The 17,800-nt window shown below is 43.4% G+C and overlaps 1 protein-coding gene across 1 annotated transcript in view; it reads left to right on the forward strand.

Annotated features, from left to right (window-relative positions):
• Nucleotides 1–17,800, forward strand: part of adarb2 (adenosine deaminase RNA specific B2 (inactive)) — a 161,482-nt gene that overhangs the window by 140,440 nt on the left and 3,242 nt on the right. The window contains exons 5-8 of the mRNA XM_041961674.1: nt 2,475–2,643; nt 6,514–6,665; nt 8,418–8,586; nt 12,797–12,978. Coding sequence (XP_041817608.1) covers nt 2,475–2,643; nt 6,514–6,665; nt 8,418–8,586; nt 12,797–12,978 — 672 coding nt within the window. The remainder of the gene's footprint in view (nt 1–2,474; nt 2,644–6,513; nt 6,666–8,417; nt 8,587–12,796; nt 12,979–17,800) is intronic.

Here is a 17,800-nt window from a genome sequence, read left to right on the forward strand (position 1 = left end):
CCCTTAATGTTTTCCTCCCTTGCCCTCCTTCCCATTCCTCATCAGTGGAGGTGTCAGGACTCTACCGCCGCAGTGCCATCTGGGCCGAGGCTGATAAAAGCTCATGTGCCGGGCCGGCGATGCCTGCAGGTCTGCCAGAAGCCAGCGAAGCCTGACTTTCAGAGGCGATGGGAGAGATTTGTGGCAGCCAAGGAAGGAATGGCATGCCGTTAACGCGCTGATCCAACCTCCACCCCTCTGCAGCACCTCCGTCTATCTGTCAGTCAGGCGGGCTCTCACATGGCCCTGCACTGGCCTGAATCCTCACTGAGAAAAGTGTCTCTTTCTCAAAGGAAAACCAGCGCAGGACAGGATGACTTTGTGATCTGTGATCTCTCTCATAGCATTTGCCTCATGCTGTTGTCACATTAAGAATGATGCCTGGATGAGATGAGCAGGTAAGAAGTCTGAAGAAGTGGTTCTGAAGAAGTGGACCTACTGTGTCTGGTTCTTCCTTAAAATGACTGGCACAACAAACTGATGTTTTCCTGCAGCAGCGATCCAATGGCTTCCACAGCCCTCAGGTGCTGAAGAATCCTCTCTCTGGTACGAAAGCTGGTCCAAGAAATGTGATTGCTGCTGCCCCTCTGTCCCAGGAATTAGAAATGTACCTCCTCAAGGTCAGTCAGTGATGGTCCTGCAGGAGAATGAGAGCCTCTTCTTTAATAACATCCCAGGACCTTAATCTTTGTTTGCAGCTGTCACAAAAATGCAAAACAGTAGAAAAAAAAGGGATGATAACACTGTGGAGTTTGCTCAGGAAGGTGCATGCCATCACTCCTGTGGTTAAATGCTGGACATTTGCTCCAGGCTGCACCAGGCAGACAGTCCTTCATGCCCCTTTTAGGGCACCGACTCCCAAGGGTCCATGGTACACAAAGAAAAGATTTTTTCCGGCAGGATTGCCCCCGGAGTGTTGAACCTGCCTCCAGTTCCACTCAGGTGGAAGAAGAAGCATGGCTGATAGCCTACTTGGACACAGAGACCAAGTCTGGGTCTCTGTTGTGTTTTCTAAGTCTTGGTGATTGGTTCATCTGTTGTTATGGATGCCTCTATCTGGTTTGCTTCACCGAGGATAAACTCTCAGTATATAGTCCTCTAAAGGTACTTGTAAAATATATTGACATATAGAAAGACTACTTAATTGGCTATAGATGTTTGTGGCCACATTTGTCCTGATTAGCTCATTACAGCACCCTTAAAGCAAGCACAAAGTCAGTCAGAGCGCTGTTAAACTCTCGTTTCAAAGTATATATGGAGAAAAGTGCCCCTCGTTTTCTGGTTGTAGACTCAGCCCACTTCACTGTGTGGCTGAACGTGAAGAGGCGAATGTATTGAATGAGAAGGAGTGGTGTCAGCCCATTTGATAGGTGGAGGGTCTCTTCCCTCCCTCACTCTTTGGATCCAGCTAATCCTGGCTGGTGTGGTGTGATAGGAGCTTCTGAGGAGACGCTCACTTGTGCTACTCAGAGAACCGTGGTTATGGAAATAACCCAAAGTTATCTGTCAGAATGACCTTTTCACCCTGTTCTCCTCTTATGTTTTCTTTTTCGCTCCACTATGTGAGCAAAGGGAACTCTTGTTTGATCAAGTTAGAGACACAGCCAAGTTCAGTCTGTTTTTACAGCCTTCCATCACTGTTAATGTTTGCTTTATTTGATTTTAGTTTGTCTTGTATTTTTCAAAGATACTGCCAACAAAGTAGTTTTGGCTTTTATTTTATGCTGCTTTACTCCTAAAATACATGCCATGACATGATAATGTTTTATACAAAGTAGTGTTAGGACATTTTTTGCCACAAATGTGCAAAATATATTTTCAGTACGTCCTTAGGCCAAGTTGGCAGTGTCTAAAACTGTTAAAATGTGCAGAGGTGCAGAGTTGCGGCATGATGAGCATGACCTTATTGATGGAAAATGCATTGGTTATCACAGATTTCAGCATTTATTCTGGAAAAGGCCTTGTGGCAACTGTAATTTTCTAAAATATTTAAGATATGACACCTCCACCCTGTACAAATTAGTCTATTTAAGTAATGCAGGTTTAAAAAAAATGGGAAAATGAAAGAGGTGTAGGGCTTCTACTGGCCTCTTCTTTCTTCCAACATATTATTTATTCATGTCCTCTTCCAAAACAAGTCTTTTTCAATTATGCATGAATATATAACGAACAGAGAAATCAATTGTCTATTGTCTGAGCACCGTGTCACTTACCGAGCCACCTTACTGTGGATCTCTTGTTTCTGTTTTCTTCCGTTGCGAATTGTGTGTTCTTGGACCTCCCTCTTAATAATGTTGAAGGCGAGGAAGGACATGCATTAGGTAGTAAACTATGAGGGTTACTTTTAAGGTCATGGATTAAGGAATCAGTGTAGTCAGTGGAACATATGACAAGCACAGCAAGTAAACATTTGTCTGTGTGTATTTGTTCAACAGGTCTGGACCTGAGGCACGCCCAGGTGGTGGCGTTATCCACAGGCACCAAGTGTATAAACGGGGAGTATCTGAGTGACCAGGGACAAGTGGTCAATGACTGTCACGCTGAAGTCACGGCCCGCAGAGCCCTGCTACGCTTCCTCTACTCTCAACTTGAACTCTTCTTGAGGTAATAAATCTGTCTACTGCTGTATCCTTCTTCAGGTTCTGTACTTCTATTGTCTGCAGCTCTGAAATTCCTCTGATATTTACAGTAATCCCCTGAAATTGCCACATAATGCCTGCCATAAGTAGTCGATTGGTAGTCTGGAAGGCTTGCGTATTATTGAAAAATATTTTTGTCTCATGCTTCTTTACTGACCATATAACATGTGAACTGACTCACTTACTACTCCATTTCAAATTCCCCACGACATTCTCCTAAAGCCTAAGCTGCTTATTTACTCTGCTGTCATATAGTGTTCATTTTGTCAGCTATGTTTTTTATTTAGTCTTAGTCTGAGTCCTGTTTCAATTCATATTTTTACCCTTTTTAGTCAATTTTTGGTCGACTAAAAGTCTGAACATCTTATCTTATCATCTTAGGTCTGTTTTTTTTAGTCATCAGATTATATCAGACATTGTAGTCAGTCTAGTCTAGGCAAAACTAATACTATGTGGTCGTTTTAGTTAAAATTCTTTCACATGAAATGTTTTCTTATCAGGATCAGATGAAAGACACAGGTTGAATGATTAAGAATGCAGCTTTGCACAAAGTGTCTGGTCTAGTGGTCTGATGGTATCTATTAAAGGAAAACATCCAGATTCATTTTGATGGTAATGTCAAGGATCAAAAAACACAATATCTGTATGTCATGAAATACATCAGTTAGTAAGTTAGCTGCTGAGGTGTTAGCTGCATGCGAGGCTGTTGTTTATGATTTCAAGCGTGTGGCTTTTAGCTTGTTAGCTCGCTTTGAGACTGAAGATCCTACTGCTGCTTTAAATAAACTTGCAACTAGCTTTTTCCATAGAGCACTTACTCACTGTAATGTAATGTGCATGCGACTTTTCAAAGAATTAACAGATTAGTCCTTTTTCAAATGAAAGGTTGAAATCAATAGCAATAAAACACACCTTTGTGTACCTCAGTTCAGTAGACTTTCTGCTTCCGTTGAAGTCCAACTAATAATCTAAAAAAATATATATATATATTTTCTTACATATCTGCTCAGTAAATCTCTTGTCCTGTTTGGGAAAAATGCAGAAACTAAATAGGAGAAATTTGTATTTGATATGTTTGGGTTTCATGATGAGGCTCCTTAGTTCTGCATTAGTCGACAGAAAACCCTTCTGGTAAACATCTAGCAGCAGACCTTATTTTGGTACAGCCAGTCAAATCTTCCTTAAAGCAGCAATGTCTGTGTTCTATCACAGGCAGAGCAGACGGTCTCACAGAGCCAGACAGCAGCCTGCTGCACAACACAAGAGCCACATTAACATCCCTGCTAAAGTCTCCTCCTCATCTAACTTACAAACGTGACCACAAACAAACATTCACCAGTGGAAAGTGCACTGCTGACATCCGTTCACAGACTGGAGAGCTAATTAGCTGCTCAGCTGCAGCGCATTAAACAGCAGGTAAACATACCTGCAAATGTCACTTCTGTCTGGTTAAGTGTTGTTGTGCTCCTTACTCTTAAAGATCACTAACAACACGCTGTCTCCTCATGACATGCAGGCTACTTTGTTTACTGTGTCTCTTGTTGCTTACGCCGTAACAGCGGCGCTCCGCTGTCAGTCAAACACAGACAAGGACACGCCTGTCCAGACTTCTTCCCCAATACCTTTTTTCTTCCTTTTGTTAGTAAAAAATATTAACAATACATTTTTAAAAAATTCAACATTTTTTCTGACTACAAAAAGTATGACTAAGTGTGATTTCAGTTCAAAATGGCTGAGGTCAGCTAATTTTAGCAAACATTAGTTCGATATTGCAGTGTTACTGACATTACTGAGTCAGTTAAATTACTAATAAATTGCTAATTAATGACGCCTCTCTAGTTGTGATACCGTTACGCTATGTTTTGGTATGACTCAGTATGCTGTAATTGTTGGCTTATTGTCACAGTGGCCAAATATTACATAATTTCTAGTATTAAAAGTACTCATAATTCATAACAATTTCCTGTTTGTGTTACATTATTATATAGTATGGAACTTCATTATTGTTACTGATGCATAAAGAAGCATAAGCAGCATTCTACTGTTGGCTCAGATTGAGGTGGAGTTAATTATACCTGCTGAAACCTGAAGTGCAGAAAGTTTGTCTCCCCCTGCTGGCTGTGAAAGTAGTTACGCAAACACTGTCCACACTCTCATGCCACCGTAAGCTCCGCCATGCTCCTAGTTGTTGTAGTTTTCTCACTAGTCACTACGGTTGCTCCTCCTTTCAGCTCTGGTAAACCAATAATTGATGGCTGGTGTAGAACACCAGCGCCAGAAAGTCAAAGTTACTTGAGTATATATATATACTCAGTTACATTTCACCAGTGACTGCATATTTAACTTCTATCAATAAGTTAGACCGTTGCCAACATGCTGCATAGGCTTTAAAGATTTTAGTGTCCAAGGTGCCTCCCAAAGTTTTACCATGCATTGCATTACAGAATGCTAAATAGCATTTAAATATCTTGTTTGTTATGACCTCCCGCTGCGGTGCCAAGCAATGCTCTCTCCTCTGTAATAAGCTCCATAGAAACAGCACCGCTTTGTTCACCGGAGACTTTTCAATAATCAACGAGCCATATGTGTGCTGTTCTCTCCAGCTAACTAAGCATACTATCACACACTCAACTGGTTCGGCTCAGGGTCTCGACGGCCTATTTGTTTTTAGCACTTTTCTAAATGTATCTACTTTGTGTGCCTTTGCAACCTGTGAAGCATGCTCCGGTGCACACGAAGTCTCACCAAGATTTTTACTATCAAGAGACAGCGGTGACGAGTTTTGACTCCTAACTGCCTCCAGTGCATAAGCATATATTATGTTTTTGAGCTCCCTGAGGAACCCGATAGCAAGGCTGATTCATCAGATTAGTGGCTAGAACTCTAGATCGTTGAATGTCATATTTGCATACACAGCACTGACTTTTTGTCTTAGCACAATGCTAGATGGCAGGTACGGAGACTTTTCGGCTGAGTAAAATGGCTAATGGGGAAGATAACTCATAATGAAATGACCAAACAAAATGCCAGAACTGCCATATTTACACTCACTGAAAGGACATCGGAGACAGAGGAGAGGTTATATAAAGAGTGCAGTCGTGCTTTGCATTGGGATGCGTAGTTTAAATATACTATGTGTACCATACATACTGATGTGTGTGTGAGTGATGAAAGCATTATTCCTGCTCACAGCTAAAGCAATGACCCATTTTTTTATCGGCGGATTATGTATCACCTAGTCGGCCACATTGCAAGCATTCAGCTCATTAAAAGATGTGGGGGAGTTTTTAAAACTTCTGACTTAGCTGTCTTAAAAAATGTGTGTTTATGAACTAACGGTGGATTCATGAAGCAAGTTTTTTTCTCAAGTTGAAGCATTTTGAACTGCTTTTGCCTCAGTGCGCACCACCTCCGACAAACTTTCCTCTTTCCACTGACTTTCTTTGCAGTTGCAGCACATCTAGACACACCACAGCGACTGTGAAACAGTTTATTTACAGTGGTCATTCTCTTGTATGTTTGCTGTATATTTAATCATTATTCTTACACAGCCAAATCTTTAGTCGACCTTCGTGATGCCACGTATAGACCACAGGTTCAAGTCTCCCTGAGACAGGTGGACAGCTTGAGTAATGTCCAGAGTGTGTGTGACAGCAGGAGAATGGTCTGCGGTCGGACAGGGGGCCAGTGTCCATCTCTCTCCACCTCTGACACACTCCATCACTGGGAACAAAAAATGGAAATCCGTCTCTTATGCTGTGATGAATGGCGCTGCCTCCTCATCAGTCTCATTCGCATTTGTTGTTTGCCTTTTCTCTCTTTTCCACGACCAAAGTAAAAGGCCAGAGGACTGGGAGGAGTCGATATTCGTGCGGCACAAGGAGTGCAGCTACAGGTTGAGAGACAACGTCCATTTCCACATGTACATCAGCACGTCGCCGTGTGGGGACGGGAGGCTCAACTCGCCCTATGAAATCACCACTGACTGTAAGACAGCAGGCCTTTGTGTTTCTGTTGTTCGACTTAGGCTGACAGTGCTGAAAAAAGGACAAAGACAGCTACTGTTAACACACGCAATGTATTTCTATTTAATGCAATCACTTTCATTTTCTCATCATCTCATTCTCTCAGTCTGTGGGTTTATGCAGAGATATCTGGCAGATATTCTGAAAGCTACTGCTCTGCTTCCCCCCCCCCCCAGACACAGTCAAGAGGCTGGCATCCTTTTCATGTCACATTCCGTCTTTGGCCTCTTTCCGCCACGCTGTGCTGACTAGATGACATTTTATTGCTTACCCGCCGAAAATAAATTGTATATTCATTTAGACGGTTTGCCCAGCATTTTTCTGGTGGCCTACGAGTTGAGAAATGTAATCTGGACTGCAGTTTCCATCAGTAGAATGTATATGTTCTCCCTCTCCTTTCATCCCAGACTGAAGCTGCTATTCAGCTCTATGAATATACACTACAGCGGAGAACATGGTGAGATTTTCATGAAACCAGCGAGGATGGAAAGAGAGAGGGAGAAAAGACGACGCTGTCATTGGAGAAGCCTTTGAACCCGACGTTTTTGGTCATTAAACCTTTTTAAATGTTCTGCAGTGCGCTCTCAGAGATTAGAAAATTACTGAGTACCTTTTCCTGACTGTTCTTAAACACTTCTGAGCCGGAAGACGGGGCTTAATTTTTAGCTGCTGTCACATCAGCCGACGCAACAGCCGTGGAGGAAGAGAGGGAGAGGAAGAGAGTGGAGTTTAAGCCTAAAGAAATGAGAGTGAAATAAAAACAGTGATTATCAACATGCACGCATTCACCCTTTTAGGGAGATATCCATATTGTAATTTTACTGAAAGCAAGAAAACTTGTTTCCACTGTTCCCTGTTTCATTTCTCCTGAAATTGGAGGTTCTCTTTCTTTTTCTGATGCTATGCAGACTATGAATACTGTATCTTTAAGAATATGAGCACCTGTGGAGGTCATGCTGCCCTGTACACCCACATGAAGCCACATGGAAGTGGTCTAAATGAATCAAGGTCCTGTGCTCTCATAAATGAGGTTAAACAGCAGAGGTTGAGCCATGCCTAATATGAACTGCATCAAGGGTGCATGAAGACTTAATCCAGGGGAATGGTTCCTGCTCCTCCCTTCCGCTGCTTCATACATCTAGAGTCTAGTCAAATGCCCCCTTCATCAACAATTTGACAGTCAACAGTCCCATAATGATGAATTGAATTCCCTAAAATAAGATATAACCTCATTCAAACTCTTGCTTATGCAGGAATTGCTGTAGTTGTCCTCCCCTGGAAACTGCTCCTGTTATCTTACTGAAATATATACTACTAATAATAAAGTTTTATTGTTTATTGGTTTACAATACATCAGGTAAACCTTTTTCCAATACATGCAGCCAGTAAGTAACTGAGAACATCCCTAATTATACTGAGAATTGCAAATTAGTGTGTACTTTATAAGGGATATTTTGTGTAATTTGTTAAAAGCCATATTGGAAGTGTTTCCAGCATGGTTTAGCTGATGTCTTTCCGAACGGTGTCTTTTGAGTGACTTTGGTCAGAAATGTACAAAGTAAATCATGCTGCTGATTGACATGATTAGATCTGAAACGGCTTCGTGTTGTTTAGAAATGACGGGCTTCATTATCAGCTCGTTAAACTGAGCATCTGTAACGAGCAATGATAAGAAATGCGGCTCAGGCTGTGATTGTATGTGTTGTGTTGGCAGTACACAGCAGCAGACACCTCATGAGAAAGCAACGCAGCCACCTGCGGACCAAAATCGAGTCCGGCGAAGGGACGGTGCCGGTCCGATGCCGGGGGCCCGTCCAGACGTGGGACGGCGTCTTACAGGGCGAGCAGCTCATCACCATGTCCTGCACTGACAAAATCACCAGGTCAGTGCTGGAATATGTTACCTCTGCTCGAAATCAAACTCTCTGTTGTCTGTACATTCTGCCTCATTTCACTTGTTGTCTGTCAAGTGTGTCACAACTAAAGCATCTTTCTGTCCTGCTGCTACTCTGAACATCATGATTTATACCTGAAAGAGCCCAGCCTCTTTTGGTGAATTTAAACTGGAAATCCAATCAGTATGCTTCTTTTCTTCACTTCATTTTGACTTGATACATTTTTTTCTTAACGCTTAACATTGTTGACATTGTTTAATAGATCAACAGTTATATATTATATCTCAAGCATTTCCTGCTGATCTCAGGTAAGTAGGTTAAAGAAAACAGTCATAGGAGTTCAGTGCCAAAGCCATTAAATATAATTTCCTAATTTCTCTAATGGCAGTTATTAGAGCATGGACTGAAGGCCGACACAACATCAAAGCATAAACTCCTAACGAACCATGTGATCACCACATCCTCTCAACCCGGAGGTCTCTGGCCTACGTAAGAGATTGAAAAGGATTGTTTGAGGGTTTAACTTTATTAGCTTCCATATGAGAAGGAGTGATCTCTGTTTAAATAAAGCATTTTGAAGTGCACTTCGTGAGCTGTGCATAGGTCCGTCTGATATTTACCTTGGGTCGTGTGTGTGTGTAGGCGCGTGTTTGTGTTGACATGAGCCATGCTGTATGTGAAATCTTTTATAGTGCAGGTGGTGATTGATTTCCCATATGTGACTTGAACGGCTAATCCTGTTGTAATGAATTAGTGTATTAATCACGTCATTGTTTTAATCTCCAGATCTGTAGGGCTGACTCTCCTCTAGTTTGCCTGCATATTATTCTTACAACCTTTAACCACTGTGGGCTTTTTATTTATACTTAAACCAAGTACATTCCAAAATGTAATCGCATGGTTTCTATATTGGAATTTTAGTTGTAGGCTTTCTAGCAGGGCCAGTTTAGTTTTGAAGTAATTTCAGTATTCCAGTGCAGTGTCACTTATTTCCCATTTATTTATTTGCCAGTTTAGTACTGGTAACGCTCGGCAAGCAAAAACACAATGGAGCCTGTGTAAATTGTTAATGCATGTTGGCAAGCGCGCGCTGGACAGACGGCGACGCTAAATCAGGACAGCTTTGCACTTCCGCCTCCGTTTTCACACAGTCCTCATGTGTGAGGAGTGAAGGCATTGGTGTGTACTCACAGGAGCATCTTTACAGGCAGAGGGAGACGTCTACACACACACACACACACACACACACACACACACATAATGGTATTCATGTTCTGGATATTTTATCATTTGGTAACAATATCTTCAAAATTTCAAAAGATTTTAAAACAGGCCATTTGTTCCTCCAGATGCAGAACATCTGCTTCAAGTCAGTGAAATGTCAGTTACACAGTAATATCTTTCTACGGTTTGCTAACATTAGCCCCGTAAGCTACTGGTCATAGCAGACCAAGTAAGGATGTACCACAGTAAGTTTTGTGGCTTTTACTTTGATTTAAATAATGTCTTATTTCTTCCTTTAAGGGTAAAATAGTAAGTTTTAAGTAATTTGGAATACTTCTGAGTAGCACTGGTCATTGCAGCTAGCCATGCTAGTTGCTCTGTGAAGCTGTACTTCAGACAGCACAGCAGTGGTTTGAGCTAACTACTAACATTAGCATGCTAAACATTTGCTGAATCTCACCAAACTCAGCTGAGGCTGAGAACCGTTATTACTTAGAGGGTATTTTTTTATCTACTGGACAATTTGACCTCATGATGGTACGTGTGGGACATGACTGCATGTAATATTTCAATCTGGAGCAAAGTGGTGGACCGTCTGTCCAACTGTCAGACCGACATTACTGTCCCCAGAGCTGTGTTGCTAGCTTGGCTAAAGACACTCAAAATTATACCAGCTCACAACAGTAGTAATTCTTTATCTCAACCCTTGATGTTGTATTTCCTAACATATCTTTGAAATCAATTTTTAATATAGTCTCAGTGTTTTTGTGCCAGGACTGGGCCTCGACAGGACCTGAACCCATGAATTTAGCTTACTAAGCACCGCACTGTGCCAACTGAGCCATACAGGAGTACAGCTGAGCCACTGTGTTGTGTGTGAAAGGACTGGCACAAACACACACACAGAGAACGAGAGGAAGCGAGGGACAGCCAGAGAGAGAGAGAGAGAGAGAGGTGAACCCTTCTCCTGTGGAGCCGCTGTTAATTTGACCAATTTGATTCAGTTGGCCAGGGCTGGAGATGGTGTGATTAAATCTACCCAGGTCACCAACGGGGGTGAAAGCAATTACTTTACAAAAAAATAGAGTGACGGGGGAGGGAGAGGGGACACCCTGCTTTTCTTCCCTCCCCTCCATCCCGCCAGGCCAGACGGCAGACGCGCTCTCTTTGCTCCACAGCCTCCCCTTTCCTTTTTTTTTTTTTATATTGCTGTAAATGATGGGTGGCCGTCGTTAAAGTGAGTGGGTCACCAAGGGCCAGTTTATCAAGGTCAGGGTGGAGGGTGGAACTGAGGGGAGCTTAGGACCGCAGACTCAACACAGCCCCACACACACACACACACTGCTGCGGTCTTAAAGTGATCCCCTGGATACTCCTCTTGTCCTCTGTCACACTCATTTTGCAACCTCCCATTACTCTTTTATTTCCCCACTTCCTGCAGTTCCTGCACTTTATTATAGTTAGTTCAGCTTTGACCAGCGGGGATTTTAGGATCTTTGCTCTTATAATAAACATTTTTAATAACGGCCAATGTCTCACCCCGATCATTGCTTCACCTGATGATCATCATTTTGCTGTCTTAAGGCAGGCCCGATGAAGCTCCTTTGCTAATATTTGATTTGAAGCCGACAGCTGGATTTAATTGAGGGGCCTAAATGGCTTTCATATAACGATGATGTTCTCAATTCCACTGCAGTTTTATGCAGATGAACACATTACTTTAATGGTCGGCGTTTACTGGAGGAGGGAAGAAAGGATGGATGTAGAGAGACGGAGAGAGAGAGAGAGAGAAGAGGTCTCTCCCCTCTCCTCTCTTTAAATTCACACACCCAAGCCAGATGGCTGTCTTTTCTTGCATGAGATTAGAAGATGTTTCTGATTCACGGTGTCGCTTTCTGGGTAAATTAATATTTCAGGCTAAACTCTTTCTGTTATGGCGGAGCACTGAGGTTGTGTGCCTCTTTCTGAGCAAAGCTCCTCCTCTCTGTTTGAGAGGGAAGGACAGATCCTGCTGACAGATTGCAGGTAAGGCGTAGGCGGCCGGCCGCCGCTTCGCGAGCGGGTTTAGTGATTCCCAGAAAGCCGTTGATGTTGATCGACTGCTCGGAAAGCAAACGCAGCCGTAATGAGTGATTATTAAGTGATGGGGGGAAAAAACAAGCAGCCGCCGTAATTGCATCCATAATAAAGAGACATTGATTAACAAAAAGAGCAATGATATAAAAATTAGCAGCATGTCTAGCCTTTGATTGTGCCTGGTGTAAGTTTGTCGGAAAGGCCGCGGCTCAGGCACGCAGCAGGCTTCCTCTCTCCATATGAAGGGCAGGAATGATAATAAACGCTGTAATTATCATTTTCCATAAATTAGCATCTGCTGGTTAAATAGAAAGGATTTTGACCGTAGGTGGCACATGACCAGCTGGCTATAGTATCAGGCGTCAGGCGATGCTGGCAGGATTAGCCCCACAGTGATTTTGTGTCACCCGCGGATCCCCCTAAACAAATCCCGAAGTGATCGGCCCATCGACGCAAGCTTTCCTGCATCCCCGTGCAGTGCATTAACCCCAGCGGCACTGATGAATGCACACATGGTAATGTGTTATTCCATGTAGTGAGTGCTGACGCTCTGACCCTTGGCAGTGTTGTCGCTGGTGGAGGTGGTGGAGGTGGTTTGCGTCTGTGAACCAGGGAGAAGAGTGTGTGTCTGTCAGATTGTGTGTGTGCATCTGTTTGTGTCAGTCCAGTGGCTGTTATTCATCACGTCCCACATCAAGATAATGATCAAATTGTCTCTACCTGTCATTGAAGCTCTCACTTCTGTCTCTCCCTCTTTTCCTCCCCCGATTCTTTTCTCCTTTTTTCCCCGTCATCGTCCTTTCTCTTCCTCACCTACATTTTTATAAATGCGCTTTCTCCCTCTTTTCCCCTCACCTCTCCTCTCCTTATCTACTTTCCAACCCCCCGCCCCCTTCAGATGGAACATTCTGGGCCTGCAGGGGGCGTTGCTGAGCCACTTTCTGGAGCCGGTGTACCTTCACAGCGTGACCGTCGGCAGCGTTCGCCACACGGGCCATCTGGGCAGAGTTCTGAACCAGCGGCTCGAGCGCCTGGGCCCGCTGCCCGCCACGCACAGACGCAACCAGCCCCTGCTCAGCGGTACGACCACGACGCAGACAGTCAGACAGTGATAATTACATTAGGAATACACTGACTTTGGGAAGTCTTCATACCAGAAAGTGGCACAATGAAATACATTCACAAGTCCTTTCAGTGTAGCTGCAGATGGAAGCTTGGTGACATATTGACTACTTGAGGGTCGTGCAACAGGTAATGAGATTTTCTCTATTTTGGATTGGCTTCCGGGTTTCTCCGTTTCCACAAAGGTCAGAACTGTCAAGATGGTGAAATAGTGCAGATTTACTTTTGTGAGAAAACCTCCTGATCGCAGTGATTCCATTGAAATGAACTGCTTTTTGTCTGAAATACCGCTGCTTGGGTCAGTTTCCCGCATAAGTGATGAGAATATGGACGCCCAGATTGTCCATGAGACGCTGCTGCAGTGGATCATTGGCTCTGAAGTTAGATTCACAATAATTTTGCAGCTTTATGAGTGGTTGTAGGACAAAATCACGATCTCAAAAATGGTGCAGTGTATGATTTGAGTAGTGCTGATGTTTTTAATATATATTAGTTTTCAGTAAGAAAAACGTAAAATCCTTTATTTTTGAAACTGTGACTACAAGTTATAGCACAATGACAATTATAACCTTATATAAGACCATATTGCCATATTGCACACACAGCAGTTGCCTAGTTACACATCTGTCCGACGCAGAGAAACGCTCGCATCTATTTGGAGTCGTGTTTGAGTCCGTTTGGCAAATGTAAGGCCAATAGTCCCTCTTCTTCTGGCTCTATGTTGGTCTCCACCAACTTCTGAGGGGACTGTCTGGCTCTTCAGCCGCTAAATGCTCCACTTCGTTGTTTGTTTCTGTTGGGTGCCGGGCAGGTTGCATCTAAAAGGTTTTAGTTTTTTGATTAAAAACAGCTTCCTGTGGCTGACAATGATGCTATAAGAGTGAACAAAAACAGAAAAATTGCAGGCTGGAAAACCAAAATAATGAGTTAAAACATGCTATCAAGCTCTTCACCGCTCAGGGGGGTCGGATGATAACTCTCTGCGGGGTTTTCACTGCAGGAGACCACTTCTACATTAAACCTAGTAATTTAATCCATTGTTATGATTGTTTGTTATAGCTGCTTTAAAGATTAGTCTTCTCAATTTCATATGAAGCTAGCTCTGTACTTAACTGCAGAACATTACTCAGGAATCTGCTGGGAACACATGGACGTCTGTTTGTGTTCATTTTTAGAGATTGGAATGTTTTTATTCCTCATGTTAAGTTACAGAAAAATTTAACTCTTTTAAAGTATGTTGGAAATAGACCGGGAATAGCCTGTAACCTATCCAGCTCATTGAAAACTCTATTTAAACTCAGTAAACCAGGATTTCACAGGTTGTTTGGCTTCTAGTGAAAGTTTTTTCCCTACTTTTTTTTTACTTTCTCCAGCTAAATGACAGCCTGTGCTTTCTATTCTTTAAACTGCGACACACCTGTCTGTGCTAAATGAAAGCATCTCCGTGTTTTCAGGTGGGGCCATCCCATGCAGAGATCCTGGGCCATGTGTGTACAGTATCTATTTTCAGAGGCTGCTTTTAATAAATGTGTCAGCTCCAGACCAAGAGAATCACAACAGATCACACATATAACAGCTACACACACACACACTTAGCAAACCCATGTACCCCTGCTTCTCTACAGTTACATTGTGCCAGCCAGACAAGCAACAGCTAAGAAGTTGTCTGGCATGTCTGCCTCCAGGGCTCCGCTGAGACCCGAGGCTTTCGTTTGTAGCGAAGATGAATGCTGGAAGAGGATCTGAATGACACCCCACTTGTACAAACTGCATCAGCCATCACTTCAGATCTAGGCCAGTCGGAGTGGCTGAGCGACAGAGACGCGCGGCGATGTAGGCCACGTTTTGTTGCAAGCATCATTGATAAGAACAAAGACGGTGACAATCACATACTATACAGCGCACACTGCATTCTCTGCGTCCACCATACTTTTATCAGGTTTCAAGTGTACTTCTTGAAGGGCATAGGAGCTCTTCGCGTTGCGGGCTTGTGCTCCGGGTAATTGGTTGCCATGAGGATGAATATTTTGTGAGGCCTATCCTCATCAAGATTGATAATTGTACTGAATTGTCCTCTGGAGATGATAGCTGGGACGGATTTATCATTGAATCCTCCATCCGCGGCCTTCAGCGAGCATCTCTCATCATTTGTTCAATGGCTTTTTGAATGGAGTCGTTTGACTTGTCTGGAATGGAGTTTTTTGGTTTCAGGTATTACAAGCTGCGGTTAACATTTGTGGTCACGTATGATCCATTTGTTCATCATTCATACTTACTTACAATATTAAGTTATTCACTCTAACTGAAGTAAATCTCACAGTAAGTACATAGTTTGTTTAATGACTATGTAGGCTTTTTTGTCCTTTACATTATTTCTTAATGTTGTTCCTTGTGTCAATGAATGATATAGACGTGCCCTTTACCTTCTGACATCCTCTTTACTCAAACCAGAGATGTCCTCTCCTACAAATGTTCTGTCCTCCCCCCTGACACATGATGTGTGTTTCCTGTATGTGTCCACACGTCCCCAGCTGTCAGATCTTTGCACCTGCAGAACCTCGAGGAGCTAAACTCTGCTGCAGGGTAGAAGGGTGAGGGAAGGGAAGGAAGATGGACAGACAGTGGAGATGGCCCTACACCAAATCAATGTAATCACAGCCCTTATCAGACAGCCATTCAATCTGAGGGGAGCCCGGACAGAGAGGGAGGAGAGACAGGCTGAGGGGGGAGAGAGGGAGACAGCCAGGCAGGGAGGGAGAAAAGAAAAAGAGAGCTTCGTTTGCATTCAGATGTCCGTGTGCGCACCTCCTCTCATCTCCTCCGTCCTTTCATTGGCTCTGATGAGCTCCCAGGCTATTGTGTGTCCAGGGTTATTTAAAAGCAACACCCCCAGAGGAAATTCCTGGGGATCGCAGGGCCCGCTCTTATCGCACACAGCCAAAGCAGCTCCACCTGAACCCCGAGGGCCAAACACGTCGATGGACTGACTTGTCCTTCACTCTCGTCCCGCTGTTCACTTCCTACCGCAGCGTGAACACAAACTGTGGCTTTTTTCGGGATAAGAGGAATCAGAACAACAGGAGATAAAGCAAACAGTAATAACGGCTGTTCAGTTCCGGAGTTTTGCAGCTGATCGAGTGCACATGCTCGTTGTACAGCCACACCCTGCTTTGTTCACATCTCGCAAATGCAAATGTTCCCATTTCAGAGTCACGTTGCTCTGTGGTGTTAAATGTGTCTGTTTAAAGGTTGGAGCTTAACATCAGAGGAGACTTGGTTTGATTTCAAGGATAAACTTCCATTACTTTAAACAACAACAAATCCTCTGCATCCATATATTCTTTGCTTAACAGCCGTAACAAAGCAGCCAGCCGACACTTCGGAGATATTTATCAACCATCAACAGCTAGCTTAAAGTAACCTGAAGAGAGCCTGTGGGTTTTGTGTGATAGGTGGCCGCTTCAAAGATCTTTCCAGTCTAGTCCTAGAGGAACCGGTATCCATTGGCCGAAAACAGTAGGACTGTACCTGTTCGCACCTGTTGGTACACACACATATACACAAATACATAATTAAATGTTTGCTTGAAGCAGTAGGTGGTAAAGTGGCGCATGCCTGCCTTTTACCTGTTGCTCCATTACTCCTCTGCTGGTCCACCCCCATGAGGAAAGCATTTGAAAACCCTGCAGCACTACAGTAATGCAGGATAGATGCAATGTGTACACATAAACACTCAGGCTATGCTTTATTGTGGCTCTACAGCATCCTCAGATATTAAGCCGCGGGTATGTGTACTGTACAGTTATAAATCCCATAACCAAAGGCTCTAATTCTGCCTCTTTCATGTCTGCCAAACACATCCCAGAAGAGAAATTGATCAAGTCTTCAATGAGGGAAAAATCAAATTGGCTATTACAGAAACAGAGGAGTCAGGTCCATTGAAGGGATGAAATGAGCCATGAATGGAGCGAGAGAAAGGGAAAAGGCAGGATGGATAGGAGGGTCTTTTGTTCAAAGAGGTGCGTCTCCACAAGAGAAAAGAGATGGGTAATAAGAGACTTGGAGGATTGTTACTGTGGCAGGCAATTCATTCCAGCTCCAAGGAGCTGCAGAAAAGAAGAGCAGAGATTGGTGGATGGAAGAGTGAAGACGGGTGTGTGGAAAGGAGGGAGATGATCTGCAGGCATGTATTGTGGTATTGTACGTCAGGTATTGTACTATAACAAGCTGTCTGTCAGACGGTGAGATCAGAGGCAACTGTTGTTCACCCTTCGCACAGAATCTGTCTGCTGATTTTCTACGAAGGTACCTTTAACATTGCATGATACAATAAATAACTGGGTTTGAAGTCAAGGTGGAATCCAAGACAGCGATTCCTTTCTGAAGACAGTTTTACAGATTTAGGGTGGATATAATGTTCAGGCAGCGCTTAGCTGTCAGATTAGGTTTGCCTTGAGATGCTACATGTAAAGTATGTTTCTGCCACTATGACGCATACTGCACCCAACGTTTCCTCTGTTGAAGGATTGTCAGCAATAAGTAGAGAAGCACATCTGTGATGAAACACAGCGCAACGTATCGTACTTAAATCATAGCAAACAGCTTCAGCTTTGATGATGCTGAGAGGAAGCGGCCCAGTCGCATTTCTGCAAACCGTGGATACGTTAAATGCACGTGTTTCCTATGTATCATGTGAATGTTTCTACAATAAGTGTCAAAGTACAGGTATCAGAGCTTATGTTTCTCATCAGCGGGCGGAGGCGATGGCGGAGGCATGACA

The sequence above is a fragment of the Chelmon rostratus genome, chromosome 20 (genome assembly GCF_017976325.1).
Source record: "Chelmon rostratus isolate fCheRos1 chromosome 20, fCheRos1.pri, whole genome shotgun sequence".
Taxonomy (NCBI): Eukaryota; Metazoa; Chordata; class Actinopteri; order Chaetodontiformes; family Chaetodontidae; genus Chelmon; species Chelmon rostratus.